We start from the raw sequence: 16,812 nt of genomic DNA, 5'->3' as shown, positions 1-16,812 counted from the left end.
AATTAATTTATTTATTTATGGCTGTGTTGGGTCTTTGTTTCTGTGCGAGGGCTTTCTCTAGTTGTGGCAAGCGGGGGCCACTCTTCATCGCGGTGTGCGGGCCTCTCCTGTTGAGGAGCACAGGCTCCAGACGCGCAGGCTCAGCAATTGTGGCTCACGGGCCCAGTTGCTCCGCGGCATGTGGGATCCCCCCAGACCAGGGCTCGAACCCGTGTCCCCTGCATTGGCAGGCAGACTCTCAACCACTGCGCCACCAGGGAAGCCCTGACCTTTTTCTTTTTGACTATTCCATGGAGAAGGCAGGTGCAGGTGAAATAGGAAGGTTCTAGAGATGTTTCTCTGGGTCACAGCTACGTAACTAACACTATTGTGAACGTGTGTTCATTTTTCTTTGATGATTCAGAAGGTCCTTCAAGATCCTGCAAGTTCCCTAGGCTGTCACTGTGCCTTCTGATACCTGTGGGCATTAGGTATCTTTGTATTGTCACTGCACCAAAGATTGAATAATAGGGAATTTCCATTAAGTGCATGCCTGAAACCTGGGAGTTTGTTTTAAAAGCATCATGAACCCCGAGAGCACCTCAAGAGAGTTCCGGAAGCTGTGAGCCTCCCGGGAGGGACTGCACTCTGGAGAAGGGATGAAGACCCTCCTCCTGTCATGGCTAGCACGTTATCAGTCAGTCAATATGGTGAGACTGTGATTGTTTTTAGCCTTGAAGTAATAAAGCTTCTGTTCTGTTCTGAATCCTGACCCTTTGGTTTTCATGCAGCATCCACCCTGTGGCTGCAGCTTTCCGTCCTCATCCCCAGAGTTTGGGGTGGAGGGGTGCACACCTTTTTTTTTTTGGTAACCCAAACTGAATCAAGCAGCTGGAAATATATTTTGCTTCCTTAATTAATTTTAAGGAGGGAGGCAACTGCTTCTCTTGGCAGTGTTAGCACTGGTGAGGGTGGCATTGGATGAATATCCTGTAATATTTTTTGCCCACAACATCGAAGTGAAAAAGTCAGGTTATGGAGTTGATTAAAATACATGCCAATGGGTTTGATGCCCACAAAGATTGTATCTCATGGGCAGTACTTCCACCCCTGAAAAAAAAACTCTGTTGGGAATAAGTTTCAGGGTTGAACTTTTCTGACTGGCCTCCGTGGAACGGGGGTGAGCATGAATTGACATGACTGTTAAAACTTCTCTTGCTCAGAAGATTTCATAAGATTGTGAGATTCTTGAGGACAGTAAGTGGTGGGCCTTGTGGCCTCATTTGGTCTGTTTTCTTAGTATCTACCAAGTGCCTGGCATATGGTCGGCTGTTCATTATTAACCCACTTAATCCTCACCACAAACCTATGTGGTGATTATGTAATTATCCTTATTTTACAGATGACAGAACTATTCAGTAGTGGAGCCCAGATCTGAACTGACTCCAGAACCCTTATTCTTAACCATGACACTGTCTGCTTCAAAAGATAGTTGGGCATCTAAGGAGGAAGATAAAGTCATTATTTGCTAAAATGGACAGGGTCTTTCTTTGCTCTCTTGTCCAACAGCAGTGTTTCCAGGTATGCCCCTCTCCTTGCTTCTGAGTTTTCATTTACTGAAATCCAGACTCTATTGTACCTTTAAAGGCAGAATGAACTAATTACATATGATAATTATTTTGTTTCCTGGGATATCATGGTTGCCAAGGTTTATATGTTTTGTTCTTATAATGGAAAAAACCAGCCCAAAGATAGAAAAACCCTTTCAGCTCTCCCAAACATAGGGCTTGATGCTTTGCTGACAGGTTGTTCCTATAGTGTGAATAAATTTTATGTGAAATCTATTAAAAAGAACTCTTTTTTTCTTGTAACAAATTATGTTGTTAAACCTGCATCTAAAGAGAAGTTGAACTACATTTGTATTCATTTTCCTTTCAAAGCAGTTAAGTTTACCTCTGTTAACCACTGTCTTTTAATACTGCAGATAAGGTTTAACAACTATTGTCTGAATATTATCTACATTCCTCTTTTTTTTTTTCTGTTTAAACAGCTTTAACTGAAATCAGTTCTACGTATCAAACAAACATTTAGTTAATGTAAACTAAAACCCTTTCATATGACTTGGTGTTCTCAGATTAGTTATTTGAGCCATTTTCACCAATGTTAAATCTTCACAAGTTGCTTTTGTTTGCCTCATGAAAGTTCAATATGGATAAACAAAACAAAAAAAATTCTTTGTGGTAACAGGTGAAGCTTATAATAGCTCTGTGCCTGTATATGGAACATGATTACCTTAGCAAAGCCAACCTTACTCAACATTAAGCTGTGAAAGCTCTACATTTCTTGAGACAACAGAGGTAGAAAGAGCTTTGGGATGAATGAAGTTGTACTTTGATTGTAAAATTTGATTTTCAAGTTGGAGATGAGTGAAAGAAAATAGGAAACAATTTCTTATTCTTTCAAAGCTTTACTCAGCCTCTCACCTACACATATTGGGATTATTTCAATTGCAGGAAGCAGAAAACTCAACCCGAATTAGTTAAGCAAAAAGGGCTTCAGGAATAGCTTGATCAAGGGTCAGTTGATGCCACCAGGACCCGGTTTTTAACTGTTCCTCTTGCAGCTGCTTCCTACTGTGTTGCCCCCATTCTTCCCATTCTGCAAAATGTTTGAAGAATCCTCTTCCTGTATCTTCTCACAGTCTCAAGACTTACTCTGATTGAACATATGCCTGTTTCCCCCAAACCCAGTTATGTGACTAGGAGAAGTGTGGTGGGCTGATTGGCTCAGATTGGGTTGCACATTCCACTCCTGGTATAAGAGCTGGAGCTTTACCCAGACCACATGGACTGAGACTGGGGAAGGGAATGGATTATCAAATGAATAATGGGGTTTGGCTAGAATAGAATGATGCTAAGGAGGCAAATCTTTGAAGTTTACCGTGCTAGGTTCATAGGAAGGAAAATAAATTAGTAGTGTCTTTCCTGTTCTTTTTACCTATTGTCATTTGCCCTGACTGAACTGAGAGTGACAATTTAAATGGCTCCATAGGTTTTATGCCGCCGTAATTAGCTTTATATTGTTCAAGTTATCTGAGTTGATGTTACCACCAGCCCCTCCTGGCCCATGGGTAAATTCTTTGTTTATTTTAGATCTAAGAAACTTAAAATTGATATCTCCTAATATGTGACTGTGTTTTCCTCTTAATACTAGGTCTTTAAGAAAGATATTTAATGAAAGCATACTTTGTTTGATTATATCTTTCCCATCCTACACAGTGCAGGCTGCTGTAAACTTTAGCATCTCAGGATTTGTTGTTGATTGACTTATAGTTTCCTCATGTCCAAGTGATGAACCAACCAACAACCTGGGTTGTCTCAGTAAGCTTTTTTTTTTTTTTTGCGGTACGCGGGCCTCTCACTGTTGTGGCCTCTCCCGTTGCGGAGCACAGGCTCCGGATGTGCAGGCTCAGCGGCCATGGCTCACGGGCCCAGCCGCTCCAGGGCATGTGGGATCTTCCCAGATGGGGGCACAAACCCGTGTACCCTGCACAGGCAGGCGGACTCTCAACCACTGAGCCACCAGGGAAGCCTTCAGTAAGCTTTAAGACTACTCTCTTCCTGACTTGCAAAAAGGCTCAGGAGACTCCAAGTTATATTGGGAACTGGTTAGGCTGAGCTTTTCTCACCTTTTCTCACCCGATGGCTGTGAAGTTACTGGAGGAGAACTGAGTGACGAAGTTTACTGTCCTTGATTGTCCATCATGGTGGCATTATAACCACAGTCTTGTCTTTATGATCCTCAGGTCGAGTTTGAGTGGCTGAGACAGTTTTGGTTTCAAGGCAATCGATACAAAAGGTGCACTGATTGGTGGTGTCAACCTATGACTCAGCTGGAAGAGCTGTGGAAGAAGATGGAAGGCCTGGTAAGTATCTGGGACCGGGTTTCCTGGGATGTTGTGCTCTGGCAATCCTCGGCTGCCTAATTTGCATGGGTAAAGGCAAGAGAAAGACAAGTACCATATGATATCACTTATATGTGGAATCTAAAAAGAAAATGATACAAATGAACTTATTTACAAAACAGAAATAGACTTACAGACATAGAAAACAAACTTCAGGTTCCCAAAGGGGAAGGGGAGGCGGGGCTGGATAAATGAGGAGTTGGGGATTAACAGATACATGCTACTATAAATAAAATAAACAACAAAGACCTGTGTAGCACAGGGAACTATATTCAATATCTTATAATCTATAATGGAAAAGAATCTGAAAAAGAATAGATTTATTTTTTATTTTATTTTATTTATTTTTGGCTGCGTTGGGTCTTTGTTGCTGCACGCGGGCTCTCATTGTGGTGAGCAGTGGCTACTCTTTGTTGCAGTGCGCGGGCGTCTCATTGCGGTGGCTTCTCTTGTTGCAGAGCACGGGCTCTGGGCGCATGGGCTTCAGTAGTTGTGGCTCATGGGCTCTAGAGCGCAGGCTCAGTAGTTGTGGCGCACAGGCTTAGTTGCTCCACGGCATGTGGGATATTCCCGGACCAGGGCTCGAACCCGTGTCCCCTGCATTGGCAGGCGGATTCTTAACCACTGCACCACCAGGGGGGCCCTAGATTTATATATATATGTATAACTGAATCACTTCGCTGTGCACCTGAAACTAACACAACATTGTAAATCAACTATACGTTAATTAAAAAATAAATAAATAAAGACAAAAATCTCTAAATTAGTGAGTTAGGTTACTCTTGGGAAGGTAGTGGGAACAACCAAGGATTTTGTCAGTACAAGCTTAGTTCCGTGCAGTGAACCTTTATTGAGCGTTTCCGACATGTAAGGCACTGTGTTAGACATACACTGGGAAGCGACAATGAGAACAGTACAACTCCTAAACTTCATTTGCATTTTTATATGCACCAGGCATTATTCTAAGAGTTTTCCCTGTATTAACTTTTTTTTTTTTTTTTTTTTTGTGGTACGGGGGCCTCTCACTGTTGTGGCCGCTCCCGTTGCAGAGCACAGGCTCTGGACGCACAGGCTCAGCGGCCATGGCTCACGGGCCCAGCCGCTCCGCAGCATGCGCTCCGCGGCATGTGGATCTTCCCGGACTGGGGCACGAACCCGTGTCCCCTGCATCGGCTGGCGGACTCTCAACCACTGCGCCACCAGGGAAGCCCCCTATATTAACTTTTAAAGTTCTTACAACAGTCCTGTGAGTTGCAGAAACTGTTATGAACCTTAATTTATAGACATGAAAACCAAGCCCTAGAGAAATTAAGTGCCTCGCCCAAGGTCATGGAGTAAGTGGCAGAGCGAGATTGAAACCCAGGCAGCCTGGCTTTGTGGCTTGTGCTCTTAACCACTACATTCCGTTTAACAAGGAGAGAAGCATGAATATAGCCAGGTGTTGCATTAGCTAAAATGAAATCCTGTAATAGAGATTAAAAAAAAAAAATCACCATCCAGAGGCTGGAGTATTAAATTCGGAGCACTGGAGCTGGGACAGTTGTGAAACAGCAGATGTGGCTTTTGGGGACCTTGGGTGGGGAGAAGTAGGGTCGGATAAGGCATTCAGAGAGAAGCATTAGGCCCCAGGAACTGTAAAAACAAGATCAGGAGTGGGGAAGTACAGTGTGATCAGAGCACGGGATTCAGGGGATGTGTTGTAGGAAATGTAGCTAGAAGGCAAGTTGAGGCCACTTGGAGTAAGTCTAAATTAAAATAATAGTCATAATAGCAAATACTTATGTGATACTTATTAAGTACCAGACACTATTGTATTTAACTTTTATGACAACCCCGTAAAGTAGGTATTTTTCCCCCATTTTACACATGAGGAGACGGAAGCACAAAAGGTTTACCTGACTTCCTCAAGGTCATACAACTAAGTTGGGGAGCTGGGATGAGAACTCAGGAAGACTGGCTCTGGGGTCATGCCATGTGTCACCTCACTGTTCTACCTCCAAATCGTCAGGTTTGGAATGTAGTGGAAAAGTGATAAAAGCCTGCTGAACTCTTGAGAGAGTACCACTGCACAGACTTTGAGATGTGCTAGAAACAGTGAACTGATTTGCAAAAATGGGTAGTTATTGCTAATCCCTATTTTATAATAATGAAAATATCAAGTCACAACCCTGAAGGGGCCCCAGTTTGAAAGTCTGGGTCAGAGTCCAGAAGTCTCTGCTTTTCAGACATTTCCTTAAATCTTTAAAGCATGCCTTTTCATGAATATATGTCGGGGGGAGGAAAGTTGTCATCCTTTTAGTGTCCTAATAGTATCACAAAAATGGATTTCTCCAAAGACTTGAATCAGTGCAAAATGGAGCATTGTAAAACTGGGTTTGGAGGTAATGAAAAGTTCATGCTGAAATTTCCTCAGTTAGTTCTGTTCCTAAAATTAGCCTGTGTGGAGTATGCTCCATTTTTATGGGATGTATACATAAGGCAGCTTCACTTTTAGGGAATTTCTTTTTCACTGTGTAATTCTGGTTTTGTTTGCATCTGAGTTAGAACTTCTTTACTTGCTGAACCTTGACACTAAGGCATCAGTTTGACTTTGGGATTGTAATTTGACAGTTCTTTGAATTAGAGCTGGCAAACTCTAACAATGAAACAATTAGAGTTGGCAAAATAAGAAAGAAACTCACTGAGTTTTTTTTTTAATGTTTTTGTATTGCTTTTGTTCAAGGGCTTTTTTTTTTTAAGTGAAATCTTTGGTTTTGTGAGCTTACCAGCGATGTTCATTATGAATTCACTTAAACTGTTTAGTTATTTATATATTTTCAAATTTGGCGGTGATGGCACATTAGATCGACTGTCTCCCTTTATAACTCTCGTGTAAAAATACTAAAAAGAAGAACAGTCTTGGGAATTCTCCAGAGCGAGTTTCCTTGCAGTTGGTGTGGCATTACTAAGTGTTCTGAGTGAAATCAATGGCCTCTGTGTCTCAGCAAGTCTCAGGATGATCGTTATCAGCAGAGTGAAGGTTTGGGCCAAGATAAAAGGAATGGCATTCTAAATTAAATTTCAGCTTCAAGCCTTTTTTTAAACGACTTCTAGCAAATTCATAAGAATTTACTTTTGCTATTGGAAGAGACAGAAGAGCATAATCATTGGGCAGGTCTACGCTTCTGTGGCTGTTAGTGCAGTGCCATCTGGTATTTGTGTGTTCTGGGTGGAATTGGCACTGGCTGGTTAAATTCCTACTTTGTACCAGCCCACCTCATATTTTTTCAGTCGTGAGCAGTAGGGGGCAATGTTGAGCTACCAGTTTGACGCCCCCAGATGCTAAGCCTTTCAGGAAAATGCAGACAAATGCACCATTAACTGTCCAGAATTATCCCTGTTGCTTCAAGTTAGCTGTAATCTCCAAGATTCCATAACACAGGAAATCAGTTGTGGGTTAACAAATTCAACAGCAATTTAACATAAAAAGTGCAGTGTTTGGTGCACATTTGGATTCTATAGAATTAGACTAAGCCAAACGGCCTTTCTGAACGTACTCACTTTGCTTCCAGGGAATATACGGCTCAAAATGATGATCCTTTTAGACAAACGATTCTTCTTTATCGTTATGCTGTTTTGAATTGTAAAAATCACATGTGTGTTGTGGAAAGATTTCTCTAATTAATGTATTTTGTCTGTTCTGCAACATAGCATTGATCTCCTTTGGCGAGAAAATAAAACAAAAAACCTCGGGCAATATGTACATTACTTTTCACCTTTTGCTTATGATTAAAGCAACCTTTGACAGCCCTCATACCAGGGAAGAGACTTGTGTTGTAATTCCTCTCTGTCTTTGTGTTCATTTTTTTCCTTTGTGGTTGGAAAGGGGTAGTCTCAGGTAGGATATAAAAGAAGAACGGAAAATGAGCTTTGAAATCACATTTCTTCCATTAATGGTAATTGCTTCACATGTCATAACCAGTCACATATTTTAAAAAGTTTAATCAGCTGTCTCTAAAACTCCCCTAGCCTCCACTGCCAATCCCCTGTTCCAGAAAGCAACGTTTTTTTATCACACTGTTTATTCTTGCCGTTTCCCTCCCTGAGGATAGTTTTACTCTGGGCATGCTCTTGTGATGTAAATGTTAAACCTTATATTTGAATGACATTCTGATAAAATATCACATTTTCCCTGAATATTACCTCATGAAGTTTTGAGCCATTAAGCCCAGAGCACCAGAACCCTTTCTTTTTTCTTTTTCTTTTTTTTTAAAATTTATTTATTTATTTATCCATTTTTGGCTGCGTTGGGTCTTCGTTGCTGCACACAGGCTTTCTCTGGTTGCGGTGAGCTGGGGCCACTCTTCATTGTGGTGTGAGGGCTTCTCATTGCGGTGGCTTCTCTTGTTGAGGAGCACGGGCTCTAGGTGCGCAGGCTTCAGTAGTTCTGGCGCACGGGCTTCAGTAGTTGTGGCTTGCGGACTCTAGAGCACAGGCTCAATAGTTGTGGCGCACAGGCTTAGCTGCTCCGTGGCATGTGGGATCTTCCCGGACCAGGGCTCGAACCCGTGTCCCCTGCACTGGCAGGCGGAGTCTTAACCACTGCGCCACCAGGGAAGCCCCCCAGAACCCTTTCTTACAACCTAGGAAGTTAGCCTAGTCTTTCCTCTCATTTTGCTCTTCAGGAAGGTGTTATGACACTAACACTATTCAAATATTTGTATTTTATTCTTTTTTAAAACCAGCCCACCACCCCACATCCAAGATTAGCGTATTATGGGGAGACTGTTCAGGATAAGAGAGTGTTACCATTTGAAAGGAAACTGTACAGGCTTTGCTTTCTGGGTAAAAAAATATGAAAAGCCGAACTCTCCTGTGAGGTGAGGAAGTCTTGCTGTAGCCGGAGATGCAACGGATAGCCCATTTGTCTCTTAGGGTCTGGTATCGCACTTTGCAAAACTGACATTTATTTTACCTATAAAAATGTTTTAACACTATTGAATTCACAGTGATACAGAAAAGAATGCTAGGTGTGATGTCCTCTAAATTGATGACATTTATTCATTTCCTTTTGACCTTAAAAAAAAAAGGTCAATTTGGTATAATTCTATAGAATATTCTAGAATACTTTCCAGAGTAAACATTTTCAGAAGTACGGATGATTTTTGTACTGGAGAGAAATTTCCTCCTTCTTTTTTCATTGCTTTTTTTTTTTCTAGAAGACAAGGGTAGATCCTGATCGTTTTGAATGTTTTGAATTGCATTTCCTGCCTTGACAGGTCCTCGTGCTGGGATAGCAGTGCATTTACATGGCAGTTGGCCTTAATAACCTTTATTGACTTTAGTGGGTCAGAGCCAAGACTGGATTATTTTAATGTATCCGTTTTGAAACAGTGTAAAACACAACATATAATTATGTTAGGTAAGCTATCGGCTACATTTAATTCTACCCATTTATGTTAAAATTTGGCACGGGAGAGCAGAGAGATGTGGAAAATGAGTAGGTGTTTTATTTAATACTGTTCAGTTTCTTGTTGTTAAAGTTTTAAGAGAGAAAGATACTTAAGAATGTGAAAGTTGTCCTTTAGGAGTTAGTTGTAATCGTTTAATTTCAAGATGAGTCATGCCTTTCAGCTTGTCATTCTGGCCTGTGTAAATCATCTGGGAAAGCTCAGGCCGTGGAGCCTGTCCGTTGCTGTCTGGCTGAGCCCTTCTTAGTATAGGTTACACTAAGGTGGGGAATGATTGAGCCAAAGAGCAGTTTGTTTGTTTTTGGAGAGATTAATGAAGCTATCATCACAGTGCTTTAGATTAAATTCTTTGTAACTGAATAAAGGAACAAGGCTGCTTTTTCACATACTGAAATATACGCGAGGTATACTGTTTTTTGCCATCTTATTATAGTTCAGTTAGCTAAGTTCATTTTAAACTTTCTTCCAAGATTAAAGATTTGTGGGGGTGTGAGGAAGAAAGTGATGTAAATAGAAATGTTAATTTTTTGTCCATATTAATGGTGGAGTCATCAACTTATATATATATGTGTGTGTGTATGTGTATATATATATTATATTTATATATCTCTCCCCTTTAACGTTAATGTATATACTAAATTATATTTGCTAATATTAATCCTGTCTTCCATTTTTCAGAGTTAGCATTTCTAATATAGGAGCAAAGTATATTATAGTAATTTAGGATCTGGTGTGAAATGTCAAGTGGTTTTAAATGAAAATGTAAACTCCCTTTTCCCTTTTTTGACTGGTACAGTGCTGAGTGGCTCAGGAGAAGCACGGATTGGAGGCAGGTAAACAGTCACAAGCACCCAACAATTCAAATTATGTATGCAGACTCTGAGCTCTGGGACCTTCTATGTCTGTTTAGCTTTGGAAATTTGGAGGAAAGAAAAAAGTCACTTTTCAGCTATAGTGGCTTAAAACCCTTGGCTCACATTTTTTTTTACCTTAAACGTGTTCACTGAAGGTTGGTTCTTTCCATATGCCTCCCTCTCCACCCCTACTCCAATTCCACACCTCTGCATTATTCTATTAAGAGTAAAATATCTGGGGGGAAATTGTACATATAACTTAGCAATGCATTTCGAACAGGTTTTGATGCCTTTGATTGCCCGTCCGGATTTCTCTCAGATTTTTCCTTTGTTGCTGCAGACTTAATAATGAATTAAGAAAAAAAAAAGTGTTGTGAATCCTGTCTTTTTTGGGAAGAAATTTACAATTCCAAGAGAATTCAGGCTTAAGCCTCAGAAACAGAATGTGCATGGAAAGCACAAAGGACTGTGTTTATGATTCCCTTTGAAGTGTTTTTGCAACTGGATAAGGAAAATTTCAGAAACCGTCTGATAGTGTTCAGGGTAAATACTTAAACCCCTTTAGAGAATTTCACACACAGATACTGTGCAGCAGAAAAAAGGGATACTTATGTTTCTTAAAGCTACTACAGCCTACAGCTTTGTACTTAAAGACAGAGGTGTTGAATAGAATTCTACTGAGGATACATCCAGTGACAATATCTCCAGGAACATCAGAGCAAACCAGTGGGTAGGACTTTCTGTTTTTAACCCTTCCATGAGCTGTGTGAGAGCTGAGCTTTATTGGTACCAAGTACTAGGATGTGCCTGTTACATTCCAGGAATGTTAAGAGGATTGTTCCAGTGCCTCCGCTCTGCTCACAATGAGAACAAGGCTAAAAATGCTGAAGATGGTGAGACAAAGCAACAGGAGCCGGGAGATTCCAAGTGAAAGCCTTGCCATCTCTCTTATTAGTTTGTGGAGAGAAGAATGGAATAAACAGCTAAGGTTTCTATTTGAGCCTGGTTTCACAGGCTTTAGCTAAATTTTGTTAGCATTTGTTAATAAACACACAGACACACACACCCATTTCACATATGTTCGATATATTTTTTAAGTAGACGAATTCTCTTGTTATATATCATTTTAACCACACTGGAATTCAGGTTGATGTAAAGGTGTGAAGAGCCCACTCGTTTTCCCTGGGGAGCTCTTGGAGCCTTGGCTGCTGGAATTTGTCTTGCATTGCTTTGAGTAGCAGACCATCGTGGCATTTCAGATGTGAATTCAGAAACCTTCAGACCAGATTGGGGTGGTTGGAATTTCCATTTTTCCTAGAAAAGATAGAGCATAAAACAAATGTATACTGTATTTCCTCTGGTTGTTTGGCGGGCAGGGAGTGGGACAGTAAATTCAGCTCTAGTCTGTCATTTGTCTTTTTATAAATATCTTTGACATATTCTAGAAGAAGGTCAGTCTAAAGGAATGAAATGATTTAAAACAAACAAACAAACAAACAAAAAAAACCCGACAGGCCTACGGTTTTGCAAGGGAAGCAGGATTTCCAAAGGCTATGTACCAACTGTTGGGAATATTAATCAAGGTCTTAGGATCTTATTTCCCAAGATGGTTATTGAATGGTCCCTAAAACTATTCCCTTCTGAAGAAAAGTGTTTTGATGATCAAATGAGAGAGTTTGTAAAATATAAAAATACTATACACGTGCAAGTCATCACCAGGAGTGATTTTAGAAGGAAGTGTAAACAGGTGTCAATTTTGGACCCCTTACTTAGAGGTTATTTGACTGAGTCTCCTTAGTGCCAGCGTCCCTCCCTGTTTCCCATTTCCCTTCCTCTAGAACTAGGGTTAGTCTTTGAGCTAAAGGGACTCACAGTGTCTGGAGCTCAGGGCTACTCTGGTAATGTTTCTCCTTTACTGGGGGCTAAATACTTTGGGAGGCAGGGCTGGGAATCTTTCCATATTTTGCAAAAATGTCTCTATGGACAAATGTGCTCCAAGTGCCGAAATCCCAGAGAGCTCTGGGAACACATTAAGTCGACTCTTTTGTGCATTAAGGGTAACATAACCATCGTCCTGCTCTCTTCTTGTTGACATCTGCAAAAAATGACCTTTTTTTTTAAACCAAAGGAAACTGATATGTTGCCTTTTCGGTCTTCCTGAAAGAATCTCTGTGATCATTTGTAGATGATATTCTTAACACCGTCTTTTCCCTAACATGTAAATTATGATCAACTTTTTGGTATTTCCTTACACAGTCTCAGCCCATCTGGAACCATCTGTGACAATCTCATTTGTAAATTTTTCCTTGATGTGTATAAAAATCTCAGATAATCTCCAACTTGATTTTGATTGATTGACAAAATTAGCCTTCACATAAAAATCTGGAGTCTTATGGCCATATTCAAAATTAATTTTCAGTGTTTAAGACAAATCTGTTCTGGTTATAAAGACCCGGAACAGGTGGTAGCTTGATAATATATATCCCACTAACTTAAATGTTATTAATTTAAATGAGCACTTATGAAATTGCCCAGAATTATGCATCAGATCTTCTTTAACAGATGTTGAGGGATTAAGAAGGCTTGTATTTTATTTAACGTCATAAACTTTTCTTGCAGTTACCAGTGAATTTTTTAACGGACGAAAGTAGTGGGATATGCCAGTCCTTGTAATAAATTAGTATTTTCTTGGTACTGGGGTCTCATATCTTGGGCCACCCGAACCGTAGTTGGGAAAGGTGTGCCCTCTTCAGCCATCTAGTAATAAGTATCTCAAATGTAACAAATCCAAAACCAAACTCTTGATTCCCATAACTCCCCCTGGCCTTTCTCCCAGTATTGCACAGTATTGCACAGCCAGAAACCTTGGAGTTGTCTTGATTTATCAGTGAATCCAGTTAGCTCTATTTTCAAAATAGATTCATGATCTAATTACTCTTTACCACCCTCTCTGCTACTACCTTGGTGTAAATAACCTCCCTATTTCTACCACTTATATGTTCACCCCTGTTAAGAGCGTTCCTTTCAAGTATGTCAGGTTATTTCACTGCCCTGGCCCAAACTCACCATCCCGTTCAGAAATCCAGCTTCCTTGTGAGGGGCCTAGTGCCCTCTAGGATCTGTCCACCCACTCCCTCCTCTCCCCACCTAAGTCTTTTCCCCCCTCCCCCTCCTCCTTCTAGCCTTCTTTACTGTCTTTAGAACATGCCCGGTTTCCTCCTGCCTCAGGGCCTTTGCATTTGCTGTTGCCTCCATCTGGCACATTCTTCCCTCTCCTGACTCACTCTGTCACTTCCTTCCCAACTCTCTGCTGCAGTCCCTCCTTGGAGAGGGTTTTCTCTGACCAAGCCCTCTCTGGTTGCAGAGCAAGAGTGTCTCTGTTCTGCTTTCCCTCCTACTGCTCTCCCCTGCCTGCCGTGATACCACGTATGTGTTTACGGTCTGCCTCTACTTATAGAATCCTCACGAGGGCAGGGACTTTGTTTTATTCACTATTGTTTCCCCAGCTCTTAGGACAGTGCCTGATATTTAGTAGGTAATCGACCCCTAACTTGTTAAAGGAAATTAGGAGTTTGGGATTAACAAATACACACCACTGTATATAAAATAGATAAACAACAAGGATGGACCTGCTGTATAGCACAGGGAACTATATTCAATATCTTATAAATAACCTATAATGGAAAAGACTCTGAATAACAAAATATATATGTATATATGTATAACTGATCACTTTGCTGTATACCAGAAACTGACACAACATTGTAAATTAACTATACTTCAATTAAAAAAAAAAGAAATGGGGGAGTTTCCTGGCAGTCCAGTGGTTAGTACTCCATGCTTCCACTGCAGGGGACCTGGGTTCAGCCAAAACAAAACAAAACAAAACAAAAAAATGAATCCACGTTGGGTCAGCATTCCAGCCTTGCATTTCCTCACCTCCAGGCTCAATAGCGTAGCCTTCAGTACATTCTTTTTAACTCTGTACATTCTCCTCAAATGTTAGGTCCTGCTTCACAGGAATATTTTGGGGTTAGTTTTATTTTTAAACCAACGTAACCCTCGTAGCAGTACCCCCAAAACATCTTGAACATTAAAAAGTAATAATAATATCAAGAGCACAGAGGATGTACCAGAATGTTCTGTTTTATGCCTTTGGCATTTACACTGTGAAGATGGAGCAATCACTGGCGAACACCTTATGCGAATATGAAAACTCTTTTTTTTAAAAATGAGAGATGTAGGTAGGTTATTAAGTTTCCCCGAGTAATAGTGCTGTGAAAACTTAAGAATCATGGTGTTTTTGCCTCATTTGTTGGCATTCTTCGTATTTTAGATTTCCCTATTCTTGAAAAAATAGAGTACAGTTGTCATAAAATTAAATGAGTTCCCCAACAGAGCTTGGACTTTTCATGACTAATTTCCCAAGTTAGATAGGGAAAGTGGCGTGAACTGGACAGGTGTGGGGTACAGAACTAGGGAAATCTCTGAGGAGCAAACTGACTTCTGCTAGACAAGCTGAAAACTGATTAAAATATTTATCATCCTTTGGGTATGCAATAGCTTTTGATGATGGAAGGCATGTTAATATTCATCTTTGCTGCTTGTCTACACTCCAGACAGATCCCAGGAAAGAATGTTCAGATGACCAGTTTTCTCTCCTCACCAGGAGTCCTTGAGACCCAGTACAGCTTGGAACCAAGAAATGCCTTGTGATGTGACTGAGCTTTTCCTCTGGGGGGTGGGGATGGGAGGAATACAAACCAGGAGAGACCTTTGGACTGGAAAGCTTTAAAGGATTACTGCTTTCTCACAGGAAGTCTTTTGCCAGAACAAAGGGAGAAGTTTGGTCATTTTATAAGCGGCAGAACTGCCGGAGGCCAAGTCCATGAGGCTGACTTGGCTCCTTGGGGGGATCTAAGCCTTACAGAGGATTTTGGGGTAAATGCCAGTGTGGGCTGAAGATTCCCCTCTCCTTCCCCCTTCTCCCCGTCTTTACTGAGGAAGTTGTTTGCTGCTGATGCCCAGGTCTTCTGACTGGTTCCTCTGGAGTGCTCCATCTTGTTCTCATCTTGAGACGGAATAAGTATAGATGGTGTCCAGTTAGGCAGGTATGAACAGCATAAGGTGGCCTGCTGCGGTTCTCAAGACCTGTCTTTTTTTTTTTTTTGCGGTACGCGGGCCTCTCACTGTTGTGGCCTCTCCGGTTGCAAAGCACAGGCTCCAGACGTGCAGGCTCAGTGGCCATGGCTCACGGGCCCAGCCGCTCCGCGGCATGTGGGATCTTCCCAGACCGGGGCACAAACCCGTGTTCCCTGCATCGGCAGGCGGACTCTCAACCACTGCGCCACCAGGGAAGCCCGACCTGTCTTTTTTTAAAAAATTTGTTTTTAATTGAAGTATAGTTGATTTACAATGTTGTGTTAGTTTCAGGTGATTCACTTTTATATATATATATATGTACACACACATACATATATATACACATGTGTGTATATATATATATTTTTTCTTTTTTAGATTCTTTTCCCTTATAGGTTATTACAAAATATCGAGTAGAGTTCCCTGTGCTATACAGTAGGTCCTTGTTGGTTACCTGTTTTATATATAGTAGTTTGTATCTGTTGCTCCCAAATTCCTAGTTTATCCCTCCCCGCCTTCCCCTTTGGTAACCATGTTTGTTTTCTATGTCTGTGGGTCTATTGCTTTTTTTTTTTTTACCTTTTAATTTTTATTGGAGTATAGTTGATTAGCAATGTTGTGATAGTTTCAGGTGTATGTGAGTCTATTTCTGTTTTGCATGTCAGTTCATTTGTTCATTTGTATCTTTTTTTTTTTTTTAGATTCCACATATAAGCAATATATGATATTTGTCTTTCTCTGTCTGACTTACTTCACTTAGTATGATAATCTCTAGGTCAAGACCTGTCTTTTAATTTTTTCTTTTTTTTCTTTAATGGGAGAAAGAATCTGGCTTATTAGTTTAGTTAATGAAGCAGTGTTGTTTTCTGTCTTGATTGGAATAGCCTTGATTATATTTTTGAAGACAAGTAAGAGCCCTGAAAGAAGCTGACCTTTTTATGGAGCTGTCTGAAAAACCTGGCAATTGAATAGAATATTCTCATAAAAGCAGCAATATGTGAAGACACTTAGTTTCTGTCTTTAAAATCTGAAAATTCAGAATCTTCCCCCTTTTGCATTTTAGTTTCTATTATTCCATGCTGAGATATTTTTATGAAAGATACCTTAGAAAATTGGACAATAATGATATATTTGAAAACTCTTAAAAGAGTGAAAAAGAAATGTTTTTCTTCACCCTAGTCATTTAATCATTCATCTGCTCCACTTTGCATAGATAGTGTGAAGTTATACAAAAAGTGAGGACTTGTGTCTCCCAGGTTGATAAGGCACAAGGCAGTAAGTAATTCAAAGGGAGGAAAAACAAAGGAGAAAAGTGAATTCTGACAGAGGCCTTTGGGAATACAGAGGATTTTGATAGCTAGAGCCAGGTGGAGTCTGCAAAGATGGCCGAAGCAGAGACACTGTAGTGGGAAAACACAAGCTC

The 16,812-nt window shown here is 40.7% G+C and overlaps 1 protein-coding gene across 4 annotated transcripts in view; it reads left to right on the top strand.

Moving 5' to 3' along the window:
* FTO (FTO alpha-ketoglutarate dependent dioxygenase) overlaps window positions 1-16,812 on the top strand; it is a 372,655-nt gene that overhangs the window by 163,937 nt on the left and 191,906 nt on the right. For all 4 annotated transcript variants that reach the window (XM_019932532.3, XM_073795580.1, XM_019932533.3 and 1 more), the window contains exon 7: window positions 3,785-3,904. In XM_019932532.3, the coding sequence (XP_019788091.1) occupies window positions 3,785-3,904 (120 nt within the window). The remainder of the gene's footprint in view (window positions 1-3,784; window positions 3,905-16,812) is intronic.

Source organism: Tursiops truncatus, chromosome 19, assembly GCF_011762595.2.
Source record: "Tursiops truncatus isolate mTurTru1 chromosome 19, mTurTru1.mat.Y, whole genome shotgun sequence".
Lineage (NCBI taxonomy): Eukaryota > Metazoa > Chordata > Mammalia > Artiodactyla > Delphinidae > Tursiops > Tursiops truncatus.
This window is presented reverse-complemented; position numbering and strand designations above follow the sequence as displayed.